The 16,307-nt window shown below is 34.2% G+C and overlaps 5 protein-coding genes across 6 annotated transcripts; 2 read left to right on the forward strand and 3 right to left on the reverse strand.

Annotated features, from left to right (window-relative positions):
* Nucleotides 1–298: 298 nt before the first annotated feature.
* On the reverse strand, nt 299–905 carry LOC111601720. The gene is made up of 2 exons (XM_023318445.2): nt 778–905; nt 299–723 (listed from the first exon to the last, which is right to left on the reverse strand). Exons 1-2 carry the CDS (start codon nt 806–808, stop codon nt 431–433), a joined length of 324 nt encoding a protein of 107 aa, XP_023174213.2. The 5' UTR covers nt 809–905; the 3' UTR covers nt 299–430.
* A 282-nt stretch (nt 906–1,187) lies between these two features.
* LOC111601730 lies at nt 1,188–1,951 on the reverse strand. The gene is made up of 3 exons (XM_023318456.2): nt 1,880–1,951; nt 1,551–1,814; nt 1,188–1,484 (listed from the first exon to the last, which is right to left on the reverse strand). The coding sequence occupies exons 1-3, from the start codon at nt 1,899–1,901 to the stop codon at nt 1,444–1,446; spliced, it is 327 nt and encodes a 108-aa protein (XP_023174224.2). The 5' UTR covers nt 1,902–1,951; the 3' UTR covers nt 1,188–1,443.
* A 1,650-nt stretch (nt 1,952–3,601) lies between these two features.
* Nucleotides 3,602–7,830, forward strand: LOC111601111 (trehalose-phosphate phosphatase). Of its 2 annotated transcripts, XM_023317561.2 has the most exons (4): nt 3,602–3,687; nt 6,134–6,263; nt 6,861–7,482; nt 7,541–7,830. In XM_023317561.2, coding segments are annotated over exons 1-4 (888 nt in total). In that variant the 5' UTR covers nt 3,602–3,686; the 3' UTR covers nt 7,676–7,830. The 2 variants fall into 2 exon arrangements, with proteins under 2 accessions (XP_023173329.2, XP_023173337.2); XM_023317569.2 differs by lacking the exon at nt 3,602–3,687 and having other exon boundaries at nt 6,034–6,263.
* A 2,414-nt stretch (nt 7,831–10,244) lies between these two features.
* Nucleotides 10,245–15,169, forward strand: LOC111600968 (probable trehalose-phosphate phosphatase C). The gene is made up of 4 exons (XM_023317355.2): nt 10,245–10,426; nt 10,488–10,812; nt 10,879–11,065; nt 14,686–15,169. Exons 1-4 carry the CDS (start codon nt 10,362–10,364, stop codon nt 14,937–14,939), a joined length of 831 nt encoding a protein of 276 aa, XP_023173123.1. The 5' UTR covers nt 10,245–10,361; the 3' UTR covers nt 14,940–15,169.
* A 32-nt stretch (nt 15,170–15,201) lies between these two features.
* On the reverse strand, nt 15,202–16,010 carry LOC111600979 (SOSS complex subunit B homolog). The gene is made up of 2 exons (XM_023317366.2): nt 15,764–16,010; nt 15,202–15,695 (listed from the first exon to the last, which is right to left on the reverse strand). The coding sequence occupies exons 1-2, from the start codon at nt 15,842–15,844 to the stop codon at nt 15,222–15,224; spliced, it is 555 nt and encodes a 184-aa protein (XP_023173134.1). The 5' UTR covers nt 15,845–16,010; the 3' UTR covers nt 15,202–15,221.
* Between the last annotated feature and the right edge of the window lie 297 nt (nt 16,011–16,307).

Consider the following 16,307-nt stretch of genomic DNA (forward strand, 5'->3'; position numbering starts at 1 on the left):
ATCGATTTTAAGTCTCAAGATAAGAATTTTGCTCATAATTGCACACCTCTAATCACTTAGCCTCATTGGCTTTTCTGTGTCGAAGTATATACTTATCATTATCAAAAAATATAAACGCTTTGTTAACAGTCTAAAAGAGTATTCTGAAATTGTTTCAATATTAAGAGCAGATTTTATTCAACAAAAAATACTAATATAAGCCGAAATTAACTTAGGCATTGATGATGTACATTTTTGAATAAACTAATATCGATATTAATCGATTTATTGATATTTAAATAAGTTTATTAAAGTGATGTTCTATAATGCAAATACGTAAATAGGCAAAAGCTTGTGTTTATATTTAAAAAATTAACGTGAAAGTAAATTTTTTTTGTATATTTGTGATGAATGCTTTATGTTTTCCTTTTCACTTCTACTTAACATATCTCTAAGATCCCGGGACGTTGGTTAGCCACTTATCATTGCTTTGATTCCAAATCAAAGTATCCTCATCCGGCTGTGGATCGTGTGCCGAAATCTTGGTCCAGGTTTGCGTGTTTGGATTATAGGCAAAGTTCTTGGAATTGCCCGGCGGCGGCGGTGGCGTTTGGTTGAGCAGTGGAGGTCGTGTGATAGGCACAATATTCGGCTTATCGCCTGGGTGTACACTTATATATTCCACTTGCGACTTGGGATTGGAGTACTCAACGGCCAGGGCCTGGCACAAAAGCAGCAAGGCAACTGCAAAAATGTTGGATGTGAAAACAGTTTACACTGTGAGAATATTTCACTTACGGCTTATGTGAAATGGACCTGGTCTCAGCATTATGTTTGCTTTTGTTTTTTTTTTTTTGTTTTTTTTTTTTGTAAATCTCTCACTTAATGCGCCGCGTAATCGCAACAAACAGACAAACGTTTCGGCTACGACTGTTCAGAATTTATTTTTTACACATTAGACAAGCCGCAAAAATAGCCCGAATGTGAACATTGAAATCTCAGCTTATTAATCTGTGTGCTATGCCCTATAAACGTTGATGGTGTTGGTGGGGCATACGCAGCGCGAATTAGAACTGACAACTTTTAATTTTCATTCCCAATATTTCTTAATATAACTCAAACTCAAACTCTGCGAATCAATTTGAAATTTTGAAGTTTTAATAGAAAAACTTAAATTTCTTTGTTATAAAATTCAACTTTTGAACCCTGCTTCCTTTCAATAAGTTGTCTTATAAATTATTTATTTATTATCAATTAAACTTTATACATTTGTATTGCTAGCATCAGCAATTAAATTCATATTTCTATTTTGTGATACAGAGTAGCAGTTTGTCGAGTAGACTCGCCTAATTAGTTCTCGCTTGTTTTTATTCATATGCCTCTAAGGTCATTAGTAAAGCATTGAACTGTAGATTGTAGCAGACATTTTCACTAAAACTATTAGAAATCACATACAGCAATGATCTACGTAGTACTGCAGATGCCCAGGTGTATGAAACGAACATCTATGAATGGGAGTTAGAGGAGAGAGTTAAATAATAGACAAATGAATATATTCAAAGGAAACTCACTTTGACCACAGCGAATAGCACAGTTGAGACGTCCCTCGTTGTAGTAGTTAACGCCATCGCTGCCACAGATGGGATTGTATTCACTGGTCGCTGGGCAGGTCTGGATGCAGGCCTGGATGCGGGGCGAAGCTGTTGTTGGTTGAGCTGTGGTCGTTGGCCTAGTTGATGTAACGGGCTGTCCACGAATGAAAGTCTGCGTCAGATCCTCTTCCCATCGCTGGAACTGTGGATGCGCGGCAACAGCAGCGATCAGCAAACCAAAAACTGCAACCGGAATCAATGAGCATAGTTTTGTTTTTAGAATTACTGATTAGTAAGCAAAAACCCACCGATTATATGGGTTATTTCCATTTTTTTTGTGTGCGAGAACCACGAATTTGTCCGAACGAGTGTGAAACTGAATTACTTCTGAGCCCGTCAAACCACCCGTTGGGTGCTTATAAGCGAAGCCCTGAACTGATATGTATTTCGGTATTGATTGCTAAAAACGTCATCAGTCGCTTGGGTGACTGTGTTTGTATTGAGATCGAGGGAATTGCCCTGACTACGTAAAGAACTGGAACTGGTTACAAAGTGTAGAAAATCGAATTACTTCTACGACATTCACAAGACAATTGTGATTCACTCTTGGCCACATAATATTTGCCGTCTTACGGATATTCGCTTGACGCTTACTAATCTGCGCACGATCAAGGCACTGCATAGTTCGACTAGAGCGCATTATCACGTGCAGGCGAAGTCAATTTTGCATTCTCAGATTGACTTACAATAATTTAACTGCAATTCTTAACATTTCAAATTCAAAACCCAATCTCATATCTCTGCGAATTTCGCACTCTTTTCTCAAAGTTTTCGAGTCAACTGAGAACAGAGCATCGCGCAGTCGGCTAAGTGCTATGTCATAATACTTTTGATAATGCTCTAAATTTAATAATTTTTTGTTCAAGCTTAATTGGAAGCACATTAAATGACTGAATATAATATTTATATACCGGTTCGCAATGTCTAACGAGCTGTACTCAAAACAGGAGTTTTAAACTTGAATTACTCGTCATCTGAAAACGATATATGATTTTTTGAGGCTTGGCACAATGGGGATTTCTTTATTTCTTTCAACCTAAAAGCTATTATGAAGCTTGGAAGTTAATAAAGTCACACCTCCTGGGGAGGTAGAAAATCAGTCAACAGCTAAATTTATCAACTGAGTTAATATTAAATAAACTTATTTAACACTGAAATATCTTAAGAAGTTATAGCATTATTACTTCTATTAAACATTTTTATATTTAATCCAGAAATCATAATAATTAATCAAAATAATATAAATAAAATAATATTATATTCATTAGGTATAACATATAAATGTAAATAAAAGCAAACTAAATTTCTTAAAATATAAGCAATAACTTTCTATCATTTTTGAACATAATATATTACGCTTTTGAGCAAATACTGTTAGACAAAAGTTTTCTTTACAATTATCAAGGGAAGTATATACTATATAAACAAAAAGGTTCTGAGCTAAATTATGAATCAATTTGATTAAAATAAGCTTAGCATATTCTTAGGCTGAAGTTAAATTAAAATGAAAGTATAAATATATTGCGCTAATAGTATTAGAATATTGCTATTATATTAGTAGATTATTGCTATAATATTACTATAATATTGGTATAATATTTATCAAATATTACTATAATATTGCTATAAGATTGCTATAATATAGAAGGTTTATGAGAGGTTTTTAAAAGCTAAGCGAAAGTTTTCTTTTAATATAAACAATAATTTAAGCACGTTTCTCTTTTTTTACTATTTAATATAAATACCTATAAATGCATAAACAACATAAATTATTCTAGTATCGTCCCACTGTGCAAGCTCTCAACAGTTTTCCTAGTTTTTTGTTTACGGACTTTTCTATTTATGGTGCTCGATCGCTAAGCAAATAGATAGTCATGACGCCAAAGAAAAAAAGCTCAATGAAAGCTTTTCAAGCAAAACAAAAACATTTGGCATTGTTTAGAAAACATTTACTAATTGGGCTGAGCAAATTGAATTTACGTTTGCACAGCTTACAAAGTTAAGCATTTCAATATTTAAGGCCAAAAATAGCGACGTCTAATCAAAACAATCAAAAGTGAGTGGAAAACATTTCGAATGCTGAAGATCAATAGAGCCAATGGAAAAATATGTGTCAAACAGTTAATGAAAGACATGTGTGTGATAATATTGGCGAGGCCGGGCACTTGTTGACAACGTGAATGTCTCGTGTTTTAATTATATCATATTAACACTCAACGATTTGTTTAGAGAGGTCTAGGGCTAAATGACTCAATGGGCGATCGATCAGACAACAAAAAGCTGTAGATATATAAACTAGAAGTCAATTAATATGAATATCAGCTTGTTTGCTTTAGATTAGACACTGACGTTGACACTGCTCTCCACTAATATGCCTCTATTTATCGCTTAGGCAGGCAAATATCGTGAGTAAATAGTTTGACCAGATTTCAGAATCGCGGAGCCACGAGCATGCGCTCATGGCATGCTTCGACCGCATTCGGCACTCGCGCAGTCTAATCAAAGAGCGTGCTCCCCTATGGGTCTTTCGCTTTAATTGAAGCTGCTTCGACTGCAATACAATTATATCTCATTAGGTAATCCGCTAATTAAACAGCATCTTATCTTACTTATGCAGTAGCTGTAGAATATATATCATTATTGGAAATGTTCGATATATAGAATTTAATTCTTTGATAGATAAAATTTTCAAGCATTACGATTGACTGCAATGCCAAAATAAACACTTTTAATTGCATTAAATTATATATTATATCAGATATCTCTACATGGCTTCTACTATTCAAAATTCACACTTAATAAATTATTGATATAAATTAGTGAATTGATGGATGAAATATAAACAATGCTATTTTCACTCGCATGACTAAAAAAGCTGAATCTTTAAGAGAGAAGATGAGAGATAAGCAAAAACAAATATGAATATCAAAAATGATCTATATCTACATATACATATATGTATATGTATAACAATAAATAAGGTTATAGTAATTTAAGTTTATTTATAGTTATATGTAGATAAAGTAAAGGACTCTTTTTTCTGCCTGTCGCATACGTTAGCATAGATATAATTATAAATATTGTAATACAATATAATATAAAAAATGATTTTCCTTCTTTATGTTATTTATTTTTTCTATCTACAAATATTTATAATATTCTATTCTAATCTTGCATTATCTATGACCTTAAAGAACCAGTTCATGTATAATTGTTTGCCTTCAATTTTATCCCATCCATTTCTTAACCTGCTTAAAAGCAGCCTCATACCCATGACGCTTTCTAGCTCTTATGACTTGAACTAGACATTAATCATTCAACAATCAATCTATCAATCAATGAGAAACATCAATTTGAATAAATTCTCAAAATAAATGTGTTGTAGCTCTGAATTAATTTGACCTAAAATTATTAATAAATCTATCAATTTCCTTAAATATTATGTAAATATATAAAATAAAAAAAATTTTTAAAAAAATGTTTTTTTTTAAATATTTCTTTGTGCAAATGCTATATAGATGAAAATTGTATAAAACATTTTTCTGTTTTTAATTTATGTATTTTTCCGAACGAATGAATGAGCATGCTAAAAAAGTGTTCATGGTTTCTTAGACACCTTTAATATACCACGTAAATTAGCTTTATTATAAACTCTGTTTATGTCTCTACAAAGATAGAAAGAAATATATAGATCTATCGCAAAACTACCTATTACCAAGTGTTTAACTTATACCTAGAAAATATTGTAAATAAATATGAAAAAAGGAGCTCTCAACTAAAAGATACAAGCCCAAGAATAAATGCTTATTTATAATAAAGAACTATTCATAATTAATCAGCTTCTTTAGTTTTCAAGATCTTTGGAATATAGACAGAGACAACTCCATAAATATATTTAAAGACAGTTAAAGATGCTTTCTTTCACCTGCAACAAGAATACGCACAAAGCCAGCATACCCTTTATAGAAAATTCCCCTTAAGTTCAGAGTAGAGCATTAAGTGGCATTGCCGAAATGCACATTGTTCAATGAAACAAGCGCAATGCCCCATTGGATAGCATGCAACTGCCACGAAGGCGACGCATGATTAACTGCAGAACTAAGAACTGAGAACGGAACGGAGGGGCGAAGCGAAGCGTTGCCTTTGTTTTTCCGCAAAAACAACAACAGTGCGTGAAACAGTTTTCAGGAAATGGCGACAACGAATCAATATAAAAACTCGAGCCGTACGGAGAACAGGCAACAGTCTCCATTTAAGATTCACAGGTGGTAAGAGTTTATCTGAGCTCACAGATTAGGGATCAGTTCTTGTCCAGAAAGAGAGCGAAAACAAGTCCACGTCGCCAGCTGAGCGCGAGATTTTGTTATCAGCCGAACGCGTCGCAGCCAGAGCGACTTAAAAGGCAAACGGCCCTATCGTAGCCACTCGCAGTGCTCACTGAGTCGTCGTCTTGACAACATTTAGCAGTTCAATAATAATTGGAGATTTCATTTCGATTTCAGTGAAATTCTTAAATTTACAACTAATTTTCTGCGTCGTGTGCTACACTGAAATAACAGCTGACATAATGCCAGAGAAACAAATTGCACCAGTTATCAGTCGTCTGGAGGAGTTCGAAAAGAATTTGCCAGGGTAAGCAAAATTCGAATTAGCTAACATTATCTATATATATATATATATTTATATATATATATGACCTTGCCGGCTAGAGGAAGTCATGTAATGTTGTGTTGACGATAAGACAGATTAGCCTGACAAACTGAGCAAATCTCTACACTGAGCGCAAAGTCAGTGCAAGTTTCTCAGATTTGAAAGGCAAAATATTTAAGAATTTTTACAATATATAAATATATAGTTGATAATTGTTTGTTGAGGATTGAAAATTTAAACATAGTGTAATTCACCAAAATTTAAAACAATAAAATATTTAAGACTAGGACTCAATTAATTAAATTATATAACTTATGTTAAATTTGCTAAACATTTCTATATTTTAAAAAATTTGTGAAATATACTTAAGAATTTGCGAAAATATTTAATTTGAATTCTACTTGGCTTAGTCTTTGTCTTAATATATTTACTTTTTTATTAGAAACTATACAATATATTATTTTATATATTTAAATATTATATAATTTAGATTTAAAAATAACATTATAATATATAATTCACCCAGATATTCTTTAAATTTCTTGAAGTAAAACTCACATCATTTTATCTACGCTTCAGTTACCTGGACACACACAACAAGCTGGCCATACTCCTGGATTATGATGGCACCTTGGCGCCCATTGCTGACAATCCCAACAAGACAAAGATGCCCGTTGAACTGGAAGCCATATTGCGTAGGTTGGCCAAGCATCCGCAAATATTTATGGCTGTCATTTCGGGTCGTGCGTTAAGGGATGTGCACGCACTTGTCAACATCGATGGCGTTACCTTCGCTGGCAATCATGGACTTGAGATTGAGTATCCGGATGGCTCACGTCACGACTTTGAGCTGCCCGGTGAGATACAGCGCAACTATAAGGCCATGGTGGATGAGCTGAAGCAATCTGTGGAGAAGCATGGCGCCTGGGTGGAGGATAAGCGCGTCTCTCTCACCTATCACTATCGCGATACACCTAAGCAGCTGAAGGATGAGCTGAAGCATTTGGCGATAGACATCTGCCAGCGACATGGTTTTCGTCCCAATCAGGCGCACGAGGCCATCGAGGCGAAGCCCCCAGTTGACTGGAACAAGGGCGAGGCGGCACTTCACATTCTAAAGACTAAATTTGGCGACGATTGGGCTCAAGAAGTGCGCGTGGTATTTGCAGGCGATGATACCACAGATGAGGATGCCATGCGGGTAAGTCCCATAGACTATCAACTAACTGCTTCGATACTAAACATAAATATTTTTTCAGGTACTTCAGGGCTTGGGCCGCTCATTCCGCATTGCTGCCGATGCACAGATTCAAACCTTTGCGGATTTCCGTCTGCCCAAGCAGGATCTCATGACGGATCTGCTCAAATGGATATCCACAGTTTATGTCTCTTAAAAGTGTTAGCTAATTAAGTGAATTTATTTAGAGTTTAGTCTTATGCATAAGAAACTGCAATTTGTTTAAACATAATCACATTTAAATATTGTTAATTTTGTTTAAAAAACTCTTATAAATATAATAATTACATCTTTTGCATAACAGAACTAAAGTAAAAGAAAATATAATTTATAAAAATATTTTACTCTCTTTTTATGAATTTACAAGAATTTTACAATTGTTAAAAATCTAAACGAAAAGTAATTTAAATTTAAATAATATTTCTTCATTTGTATATTCTAATTTTGAACTCAAATCAATTCAAATTCAAACTAGATAATAAATAAAAAACAAAAAACTAAAATTATAAATATTGCTCTAGTCTAAAAATTCTCTAAATTTTACTCCTACTCGCAGCATTTTATATATATCGCAATATTTAATATTTTATTTGATTGTAGCATAAACTTTTCTATTTAGGCAGGAATTCTATTATAGAAATATGCCAATATTTATGAGCATTTCGGTACATATGGACGATTGCTTATGTTTACAAATATATATATCTGTATATATACCTGTACATATATATATATATATATATATATATATATATATATATATATAAAAATTTTAGCAACATTTTTCAGTAATGTTGCTCATCATTATCATACATGACTAAACAAGCGTAATTTACATTTTCATTTATGTAGTTTAAATCATTATCTATTTAAACATTAAAGTGTTAAGCATAAACACTATTATTATTCCTATTATTATATATTATATATAATATACATTATATACAATATATTACATAATATTATTTTATATATTATATATTATTAACACATATACATATAGTAAACTTATTTTATGATTATTATTACGATCCATAACAACAACATACTTTTATGGACAATTTTAAACAATTGTTTACTCAAGAACAAACATAATTCTAACAGTTTTTATTATGCTAATAGCTGTGCTTAACATTGCACAATTGTCATTAACCTAAATATAATAATAACTATGACAACTCATATGACTATTACATTTACTTAATGCATATAATCCAAATGATCATTATCATAAAGATCATTGGACTAATTACAATTTACTTAAAGATAATTGTTACAATGATCATTAGCTTATTTTATTATTCTAATTATTATTTAAACAATTTTTTAAATTTACAAATATAACTATTACAATTTTGCTTAATAACTATACTTAATATTATTAACTTAATATTAATAAAAACTTACCACAGCAGGAAGAAGAGGAGGAGCACTGCCCGGCACGTCCGACCACCAGCGGGTCCCGAAGACGACTGAAGCGCCCTGCTGCAGCCCTGCCTTTATATAGGGCGCCGGAGTCACTCAAAGCCGAGCTCAACTCTTGAGCTTTGCTCTGAGTTAGTTCTTACACTGGAGAGCGTACCTGCTGATCTTCCAACTTTCTTTTCTTATATATAAAGAGCGCAACCGAGGCTGTCATACATACATGCACAACTTCAGTGCTCTTTTCTAGGTCTCCTTCTCGTACTTCGATAGAAGTGAGTTTTTGAAGAGGTTTGATGTGTGTTCAATGTTTGGTGGCGAATCACACAGACAGACAAACAGATAAATATGAAGGGATGGAATTATGTTATCGCCCTGATCAAGAATATATATGTAGATCCGCGCCTTCTGTTTTCCTAGCAGACAGACATAATTATTTATCAAGAATCGGTCGTTTTTGTCTTCTAAATACATTTTAATAAAACATTACTTGCTCAAATACATATATATTGGTCCTCTATGTAATTCTCATATTGTGTAGTTATAGGTCTCAATGTAAGCCCCAAAATGAACGTAAATGCGCCTGTTTATTTATTGATATAATACTATATATTGATTTATATGTGCGTAAACAAAAATCGAATTTAGTGCCACTTAAGAACTGGACACGGTCCATCTTCTGCACTGCAATATAAACACCATATATACTAAGTTGTTTACGCTTCAGTGCTTACATCCACAATTTATGGATCCGCAAAGGAAGTATTTGAATGTGAAAATCTCAATATTAAAAACCCGATCAGCTGTTACTCAAGATCTATGTGTTTGGAATCGTATACCTCTACCACTCGATCAATGAATGGAAACTCACTCAACAGCGAGCTGTCAAGGGAAGTCAAAAGAAAACCGAACGGCGCGAAGTGTGTCAACGGAGGCGATTCCAAAACACGAACGACCTCAGACGAAGGTGCTTCAAGTTATCAACCACTCGCTGTGATCCCACCTCTATATACATAAATTCATATATAATAGTGGCATATATGTAGATCTTGTGTGTATGTCCAGGCTATATATATATATGTATAAATAGAGGGGCTTCTATTATACGGTATGTGCTTTTTTTATGCACATATGCCTCATAAATAATGTGCCCACCATTACTTGGCCACGTCTCGGCCGACGGGGCGACCAGGGTTGTCACGCTCATGAGCGAGCGTGAGTATTGAGTTAAGAGAACAAAATTCAGATACAGTTCTCATGCATATAGATCTTTGGCATGGGGCTGGCGCTGTTGCGTTTTGGGCATTAGTATTAAGTCGGTCGAGGTACGTCCAGCACGTCGCACACTTTCCGGTAGATACAGCATCTGATATATATATATAGTTATATAGAGTACTAGTCTGCTAGTCTAGAGACAAAATATGGCTGAGCAAAAGAAGGCACCGCTCTTGAAAAAGGAGGAGGATTACGTCAAGGCTCTGGAGGGGTGAGTACGCAGCATGAACAGGACTCGCGAGCAGCTTCCTAATGCTATGACCTCTGCTTAGCTTCATCACACCCGAGACGGATCAGGTTGTCCTGTTGCTGGACTACGATGGCACACTCGCACCACTGACCGAGGAGCTCTCGGTCATGCCCAAGGATACGGAGATCAACATCAAGAAATTGGCTGCCAACGAAAAGATTTTCATGGTTGTCTTCTCCGGCCGTGAGTTGAGCGAGATCAAGAACCATCTGAAATTCCCCAATGTTACCTATGCCGGCAACCATGGTCTGGAAGTTGAATATCCTTCCGGCAAGAAGTTCAAGATCGAGATGCCCGAAGAGCTGCTCGAGAAGCACAACAAGCTGGTCGCCGAGCTGAAGGAGAAGGTAATACAAATGGAAATCTAGAAATTTCGGATATATTTCAATATGGTTTGATTGCTCTATTTACAGGTCGTTTGCTCCGGCGCCTGGGTGGAGGACAAGAAGATTTCGGTCACCTATCACTACAAGGGCGTCACCGACAAGCTGAAGGCCAAGCTGATTGCCGAGGCCAAGGGTCTGATTCAGTCGCACGGCTTCCAGCTGATCGAAACGCCCTACGCTCTGGAGGGCAAGCCACGCGTCAACTGGGACAAAGGTTAGTCCAACTAGCAACTAACCATAAGCCATAGACTAGACTAGATCATGCATTAATATACATCAATATGTCTCGATAATCTTGGCCAACTGTTGCCGCCCATTCGCTGTCGTCTGCTGTGTCGCGTCGGCACCTGTTCAAAACAATTCGATTTGGGACGCGACTCTTCGATGATTTAATTATTGCCATATTTTCTATAAACGACGGGCGCAAAAAAAATATTCTTTTTCAGCTCGGGCCATGTGGGCGGCTCTTTGGCATCGATGTTTTCGAAGCGAAAATTAAAATAACAGAATATAAAATATATATCTCAGAGAAATTTATGTAGACAGCCGTCGCAGCATTCAGCATATAAAAATGTTTCCAATTTTTTTCTACTTGACAAACAAGCAGAGCAAAACCTGATGTCAAAAGCACGCCACCAAACGATATATAAATCTATATATATATATTATATACATATCTATGTATATGCTCTACTGTATATATATATTTACTTGCCTAATGATAAATTAAAAAATTTCGTGCAATTTATCACTGAAATTTTCGCTTTCATTTCTCGAATTGTTTTGTTTTTATTTTTCCCGCATTTGACTTGAGTTCTATGAAGGTTTCTATTTTAAAGATCTGCGCCTATATGCTGTACATGAAAAAACCATTTTTGCGGTCTATATACACTTGTCAGTATGACGAGACTCTGAATTATTTCTATATGCTTCAGGGTATGCGCATTGCCGTACGAAATATGCAGATCTTGCTAATATGAGAATATGTATATATATATATATATATATATATAGATATATATATATATATATAGATATATATATATATATATATATATATATATATATATTTTTTTTTTAGTCTATACCAATATTGATCTGTAATCTATCAATATTGATATAGACTATATTCCTAACTTTTAATATATATTTCTACATATATCAAGTTGGTAGTTGTCATATAACGTTTTCATATGATAGCTACATTTTTTTTATCAAATGTTGAGTAAAATTGGAATTTTGTAGTTGTATATAATTTTTGCAGATAACGAAAATCATCGAATTATATCATATTGATAGAATTACTTTTTAGTTTTTCTAAGACGTCTTGATTGAAGAAATCCAGTATGAGCTACAGTATTAAATGTAGAAATGCGTTCCTATGTGGGAGCAGCTAGAATAAGCTGAAAGTATGTTAGGAACGGTTTTAAGAAATTTAGCTAATATCTAGAATTTCACTGCTTTAGTCCCATCTTAACAAACGTTCCTTTATATAAACCGAATCGTATGATATGCAACTGCTTAACTATATTTTATAGAATTATGACAAAAGTAGCTTTAATAGACAGAGTTCTTCCATATTTCAACTTGACTAAAGTATTCTAGTATTTTTTTTTTTCATATCAAACATATATATTTTTAAGATCCCATACGAAAAAGTGTATCAAATGTTCATTGCGCCATTTGTTTTTATTTTTTTGACTCTAACTAAGCGCAACTAATTCGGAATGATTTTTGCTAATGATGCATTGCTTCAAAAGACATATAAACTATAAAAGAATATTCATGTCGATCGGTAAACATAAATTGTATATATATTGCGTGGGTTTTTAGCGCAAGTCTTAAAAAGTTTTTATGTTCAAATACTTTCGAGTTCTTTCATTAATGAGTTCCTAATGTAAAGCACAGTAAAAAAATGCTACATTTTGCAACTAAAAATAATAAAATACTAGTTGTATATATTATATTGATTTGTTTTTGAATATTTTTCATTAGCTCATCAGGAACTAAAAGAAATTATTAGTGAAAACTTTGTATTGAATTTTGTTAACAAAAACTTTTACTATATCTCACATATACACAAAATATTTCATGTTTAAATCGAATATTTATATATATTTTTTAATTATTATCGAAAAAATGCGACTTTAAAATGCCCTTTGATCTAGAAATTAAAAAAAAAAACTCATAATTTAGATGTTTTACAAATGAATTCCTAACGGAATACATAAATATTTTGTGGACGAGAATATAAAAAATTGAGAAGAAAACGAAAAGCAAATCCCAGTGCAATTTAGACTACGTTCCAAAAAAGATATATATATATAACACATATTTATATGGAAGAGATCTTGTCTAGCTGAAAGCAAATAAGACGTTTCCAATGAGCTGCGACAAATGTGCATAATTCAAAAGACAACAAAATAAAATTTAATTATATAGCAATAAATTTGTGTAGTGAAAAAATCACACAGCAAATTTATTTTCTTCTCTTCGTTTTTTTTTTTAATTTTTATTTTTTCGTGAAAAATGAAAGCCTGCCAAGCGCATACTATGAGAATAATAATACTATGGCAACAAAAGAGCTCAGCTGAATTGTTGGTGCCGTCTGAAAAAAAAAAAACAATTTTGAATGCAATACTTTTGGCATCGGGAGCCGGCAGGAGGCGTTGGCCAATGCGTCATCAATTAAACGAAAATTTAGCGTTAATAGGTGGCAAAACAAGAAAAGCAACCAAAGAGACAAACAAACAACAAAAGAAACCAAAAACTCGCACAATTAAAATAATCAAAATGTAGCTCTCTATAGATCATATATAGAGATAGATATGTATAAACAATATATATATAGAGCGAGAGAGAGAAATGTGGCTTGCATAGATTTACTTGACGTGCCGCAGGCCAAACACACTCCACGCCCACGCAAACACCTAAAAATAACGCCTAGAAAATACCAGAAAACTGAAAGCTGAAAACTGAAAACTAAAAACTGAATATACATATAGATAAATCTCTAGCTCGTTGACGCTGCAGGCGTCTATAGATTTATATATAGCGAGTGAACTTTTCAAAATATTTGGAAAAAAAGCAAGTTTGTAACACTTTGTTCTGAATTTGTGCTCCAGAAAGCAAATGGAAAATTTTTGAACATAAAGAAAAAGAAAAATAAAATGATCGAAGCTTAGTTTAGTTAAATCAAAAGGTTATTTTAGTAAGGATAATAAAATAAAAAAATAGGTTTAAAAATAATATCGAATTTAATTTTCATAAGTTATTCATAATATTCATAATTCAGAAAATAGGCCAAAATATATGATCATGAAAAAATCATGTATATCATGAGCAACAGCTGTTAGAAACACATTTATATAAATGTTATTCAAAAAATGGGAAAGCAAATCAGTACTGTAAAAACTAAGCAACAATGTTGATTAACAAGAAGTATCATGTTATTCTGAAATGTTAATGTTAACGAAATATTATTCAATGACAGTCTTAAAACTAATCAGAAATGTTAAGGCTAAAAAAAATGTTATTAAAAGAGTTATTAACCCATGTTAATATTTACAGAGATATACTTCTGATTAGAAGTTTAACAGCAGTGCTACATTTTCCATGTTAATAACAAAATGACATTCTTAATTACAGTTGTAAAAATGCTTTTCAGAAATATTTCATCTAATCAGAATTGTTAAAGAAATTGGAAATTTTAAAACTATTTAGTAATTACATATTTAGTAAATACATATTTTCAGCTCTCTACTTATACAATAGACTATATAGATAAATACATCTATGTATATCGATAATAATACGGATAACTTGCATTTGCAGGAGAGGGCGCCAAGATGATTTTGGAGAAGCATTTCGATGCTGATTGGGCCAAGAACTTGAAAATCATCTATGTGGGCGATGATACCACCGATGAGGATGCCATCAAGGTGCTCCATGGTATTGGCAAGACTTTCCGTGTCTCGGAGCTGCCAACGCTGAAGACCTATGCCAACTATCAGATCAAGACCGTCGAGGAGGTTGGCTGGCTGCTGAAAGCCGTTCAGGCCAACTATGAGAAGAAGAAGAAGATATAAGCGTTGCGGCTCGCTGTAGCTTAAGCTAATTCCACACTTACACATACACACACACGCACACGCACACGCACATAAACACATATTAGCTGTTGTCTTTTTAAAAAAAACAATATTTCTTTCTCATTATTTTGTATGTATGTAATTCTTACAGATACAGATCCCTTAAAACGAGTGTTTCACAAACTTTTCTCTGTCTAGATTCGCAATAAAAAGTTCACATAATTTATTAATAAATTTGTTACGAAGCTTCTCCTTGTACGCTGCGTCTCCAGCTGATCTGCTTTATCTGCGCTCTGCTTTCAGAGCGCCTGCTCGGGCTGTGCCCGCACGGCCGCCGCGCGCTGACTGCTTAACAATTGTGGGTGGCACGACGACGGGCGGTGTGGGGTTCGCTGGTGGCTGCACAGCGCCAGCTACCACGCCCACTGGCGTCACGACGGGCGTCTGGACAGTGACCATGCCACCCTGTGTCGCGGGGGTTTGTGGTTCGCCGCGTTTGGGTTCGCTCATGTTGAGCCCCTCATTGAAGATCATACAGAATTCACCAATCTTGAAGACCTCGCCATTTTTGCCGGAATACAGTGTGAGGCAGTGGCGCCAAATGGAGGCATAGCCCTTAGTCAGTCTTATGATGTCGCCCGGCGTTATCAGTTTACCCGGCTCATCCCAAATCGATACATTAATGCTGGCTGTAGGATCGCCCACTTTGAAATTGCGCACCTCGCGATTCTCTTTAGTTACGGTTGCCACGCCCACCTGGTAGAAAACTCAAACAAACGTAAACAAATCCGCCAAACAGTTTGTTATCGATAGCAAATACAGACCTCGAGCACTATGAAAATAACATTGATGTTTTTTAGACCGGGTTTAATGTCCTTTATAGCAATGCATTCAGCGTTATACATGACAGTATTCCAAATATGTATATCTAAATGCTTAAAATGCTTGGAAACAATAAATAGTATATATAATTTAATTGCTTCAAAGGGACGCCAAATGTGAGTGCACACAGATGCCACACACAACAAACGCAGCTAAACAGCTGATTTGCTATTTGAGATGCGCAGCAGTCGTGAGCTTATTACTTTTAACGATTATTTTGTATGAAGTCGCCTAAAACTGTGACACGACAAGAATTATAAATAAATGTTAATATTATTAAAGTTAGAAATGAAAAAACTTAATAATGAAATACGTATTTTTGTTTTTATTAACATAGCTCAACCGATATACAATTTATTTTGTTCGGATGAAGAAAAGTTAAACGATATAATAATCGGTTGAAACTCAACGAGGGCTTGTGACGTCGCAATCGCTTTGGCAATTGTTATATACACGCAATAAGTTATGTTCATTTATGGTTTTACT

This window comes from Drosophila hydei, unplaced genomic scaffold (genome assembly GCF_003285905.1).
Source record: "Drosophila hydei strain 15085-1641.00,03,60 unplaced genomic scaffold, DhydRS2 tig00008114-arrow-pilon, whole genome shotgun sequence".
In the NCBI taxonomy this organism is placed as follows: Eukaryota; Metazoa; Arthropoda; class Insecta; order Diptera; family Drosophilidae; genus Drosophila; species Drosophila hydei.

Coding starts and splice junctions, on each gene's coding strand:
- LOC111601720 (XM_023318445.2), bottom strand. CDS start 808: ATGCTGAGACCAGGTCCATTTCACATAAGCC. Junction 724..777: donor AGGTCCATTTCACATAAGCC/GTAAGTGAAATA, acceptor ACATTTTTGCAG/TTGCCTTGCTGCTTTTGTGC.
- LOC111601730 (XM_023318456.2), bottom strand. CDS start 1,901: ATGGAAATAACCCATATAATCG. Junction 1,815..1,879: donor GGAAATAACCCATATAATCG/GTGGGTTTTTGC, acceptor TTCCGGTTGCAG/TTTTTGGTTTGCTGATCGCT. Junction 1,485..1,550: donor TGCTATTCGCTGTGGTCAAA/GTGAGTTTCCTT, acceptor TCCCATTCATAG/ATGTTCGTTTCATACACCTG.
- LOC111601111 (XM_023317561.2), top strand. Junction 6,264..6,860: donor TTCGAAAAGAATTTGCCAGG/GTAAGCAAAATT, acceptor TCTACGCTTCAG/TTACCTGGACACACACAACA. Junction 7,483..7,540: donor CAGATGAGGATGCCATGCGG/GTAAGTCCCATA, acceptor ATATTTTTTCAG/GTACTTCAGGGCTTGGGCCG.
- LOC111600968 (XM_023317355.2), top strand. CDS start 10,362: ATGGCTGAGCAAAAGAAGGCACCGCTCTTGAAAAAGGAGGAGGATTAC. Junction 10,427..10,487: donor TACGTCAAGGCTCTGGAGGG/GTGAGTACGCAG, acceptor ACCTCTGCTTAG/CTTCATCACACCCGAGACGG. Junction 10,813..10,878: donor TCGCCGAGCTGAAGGAGAAG/GTAATACAAATG, acceptor CTCTATTTACAG/GTCGTTTGCTCCGGCGCCTG.
- LOC111600979 (XM_023317366.2), bottom strand. CDS start 15,844: ATGTATAACGCTGAATGCATTGCTATAAAGGACATTAAACCCGGTCTA. Junction 15,696..15,763: donor TTATTTTCATAGTGCTCGAG/GTCTGTATTTGC, acceptor GTTTTCTACCAG/GTGGGCGTGGCAACCGTAAC.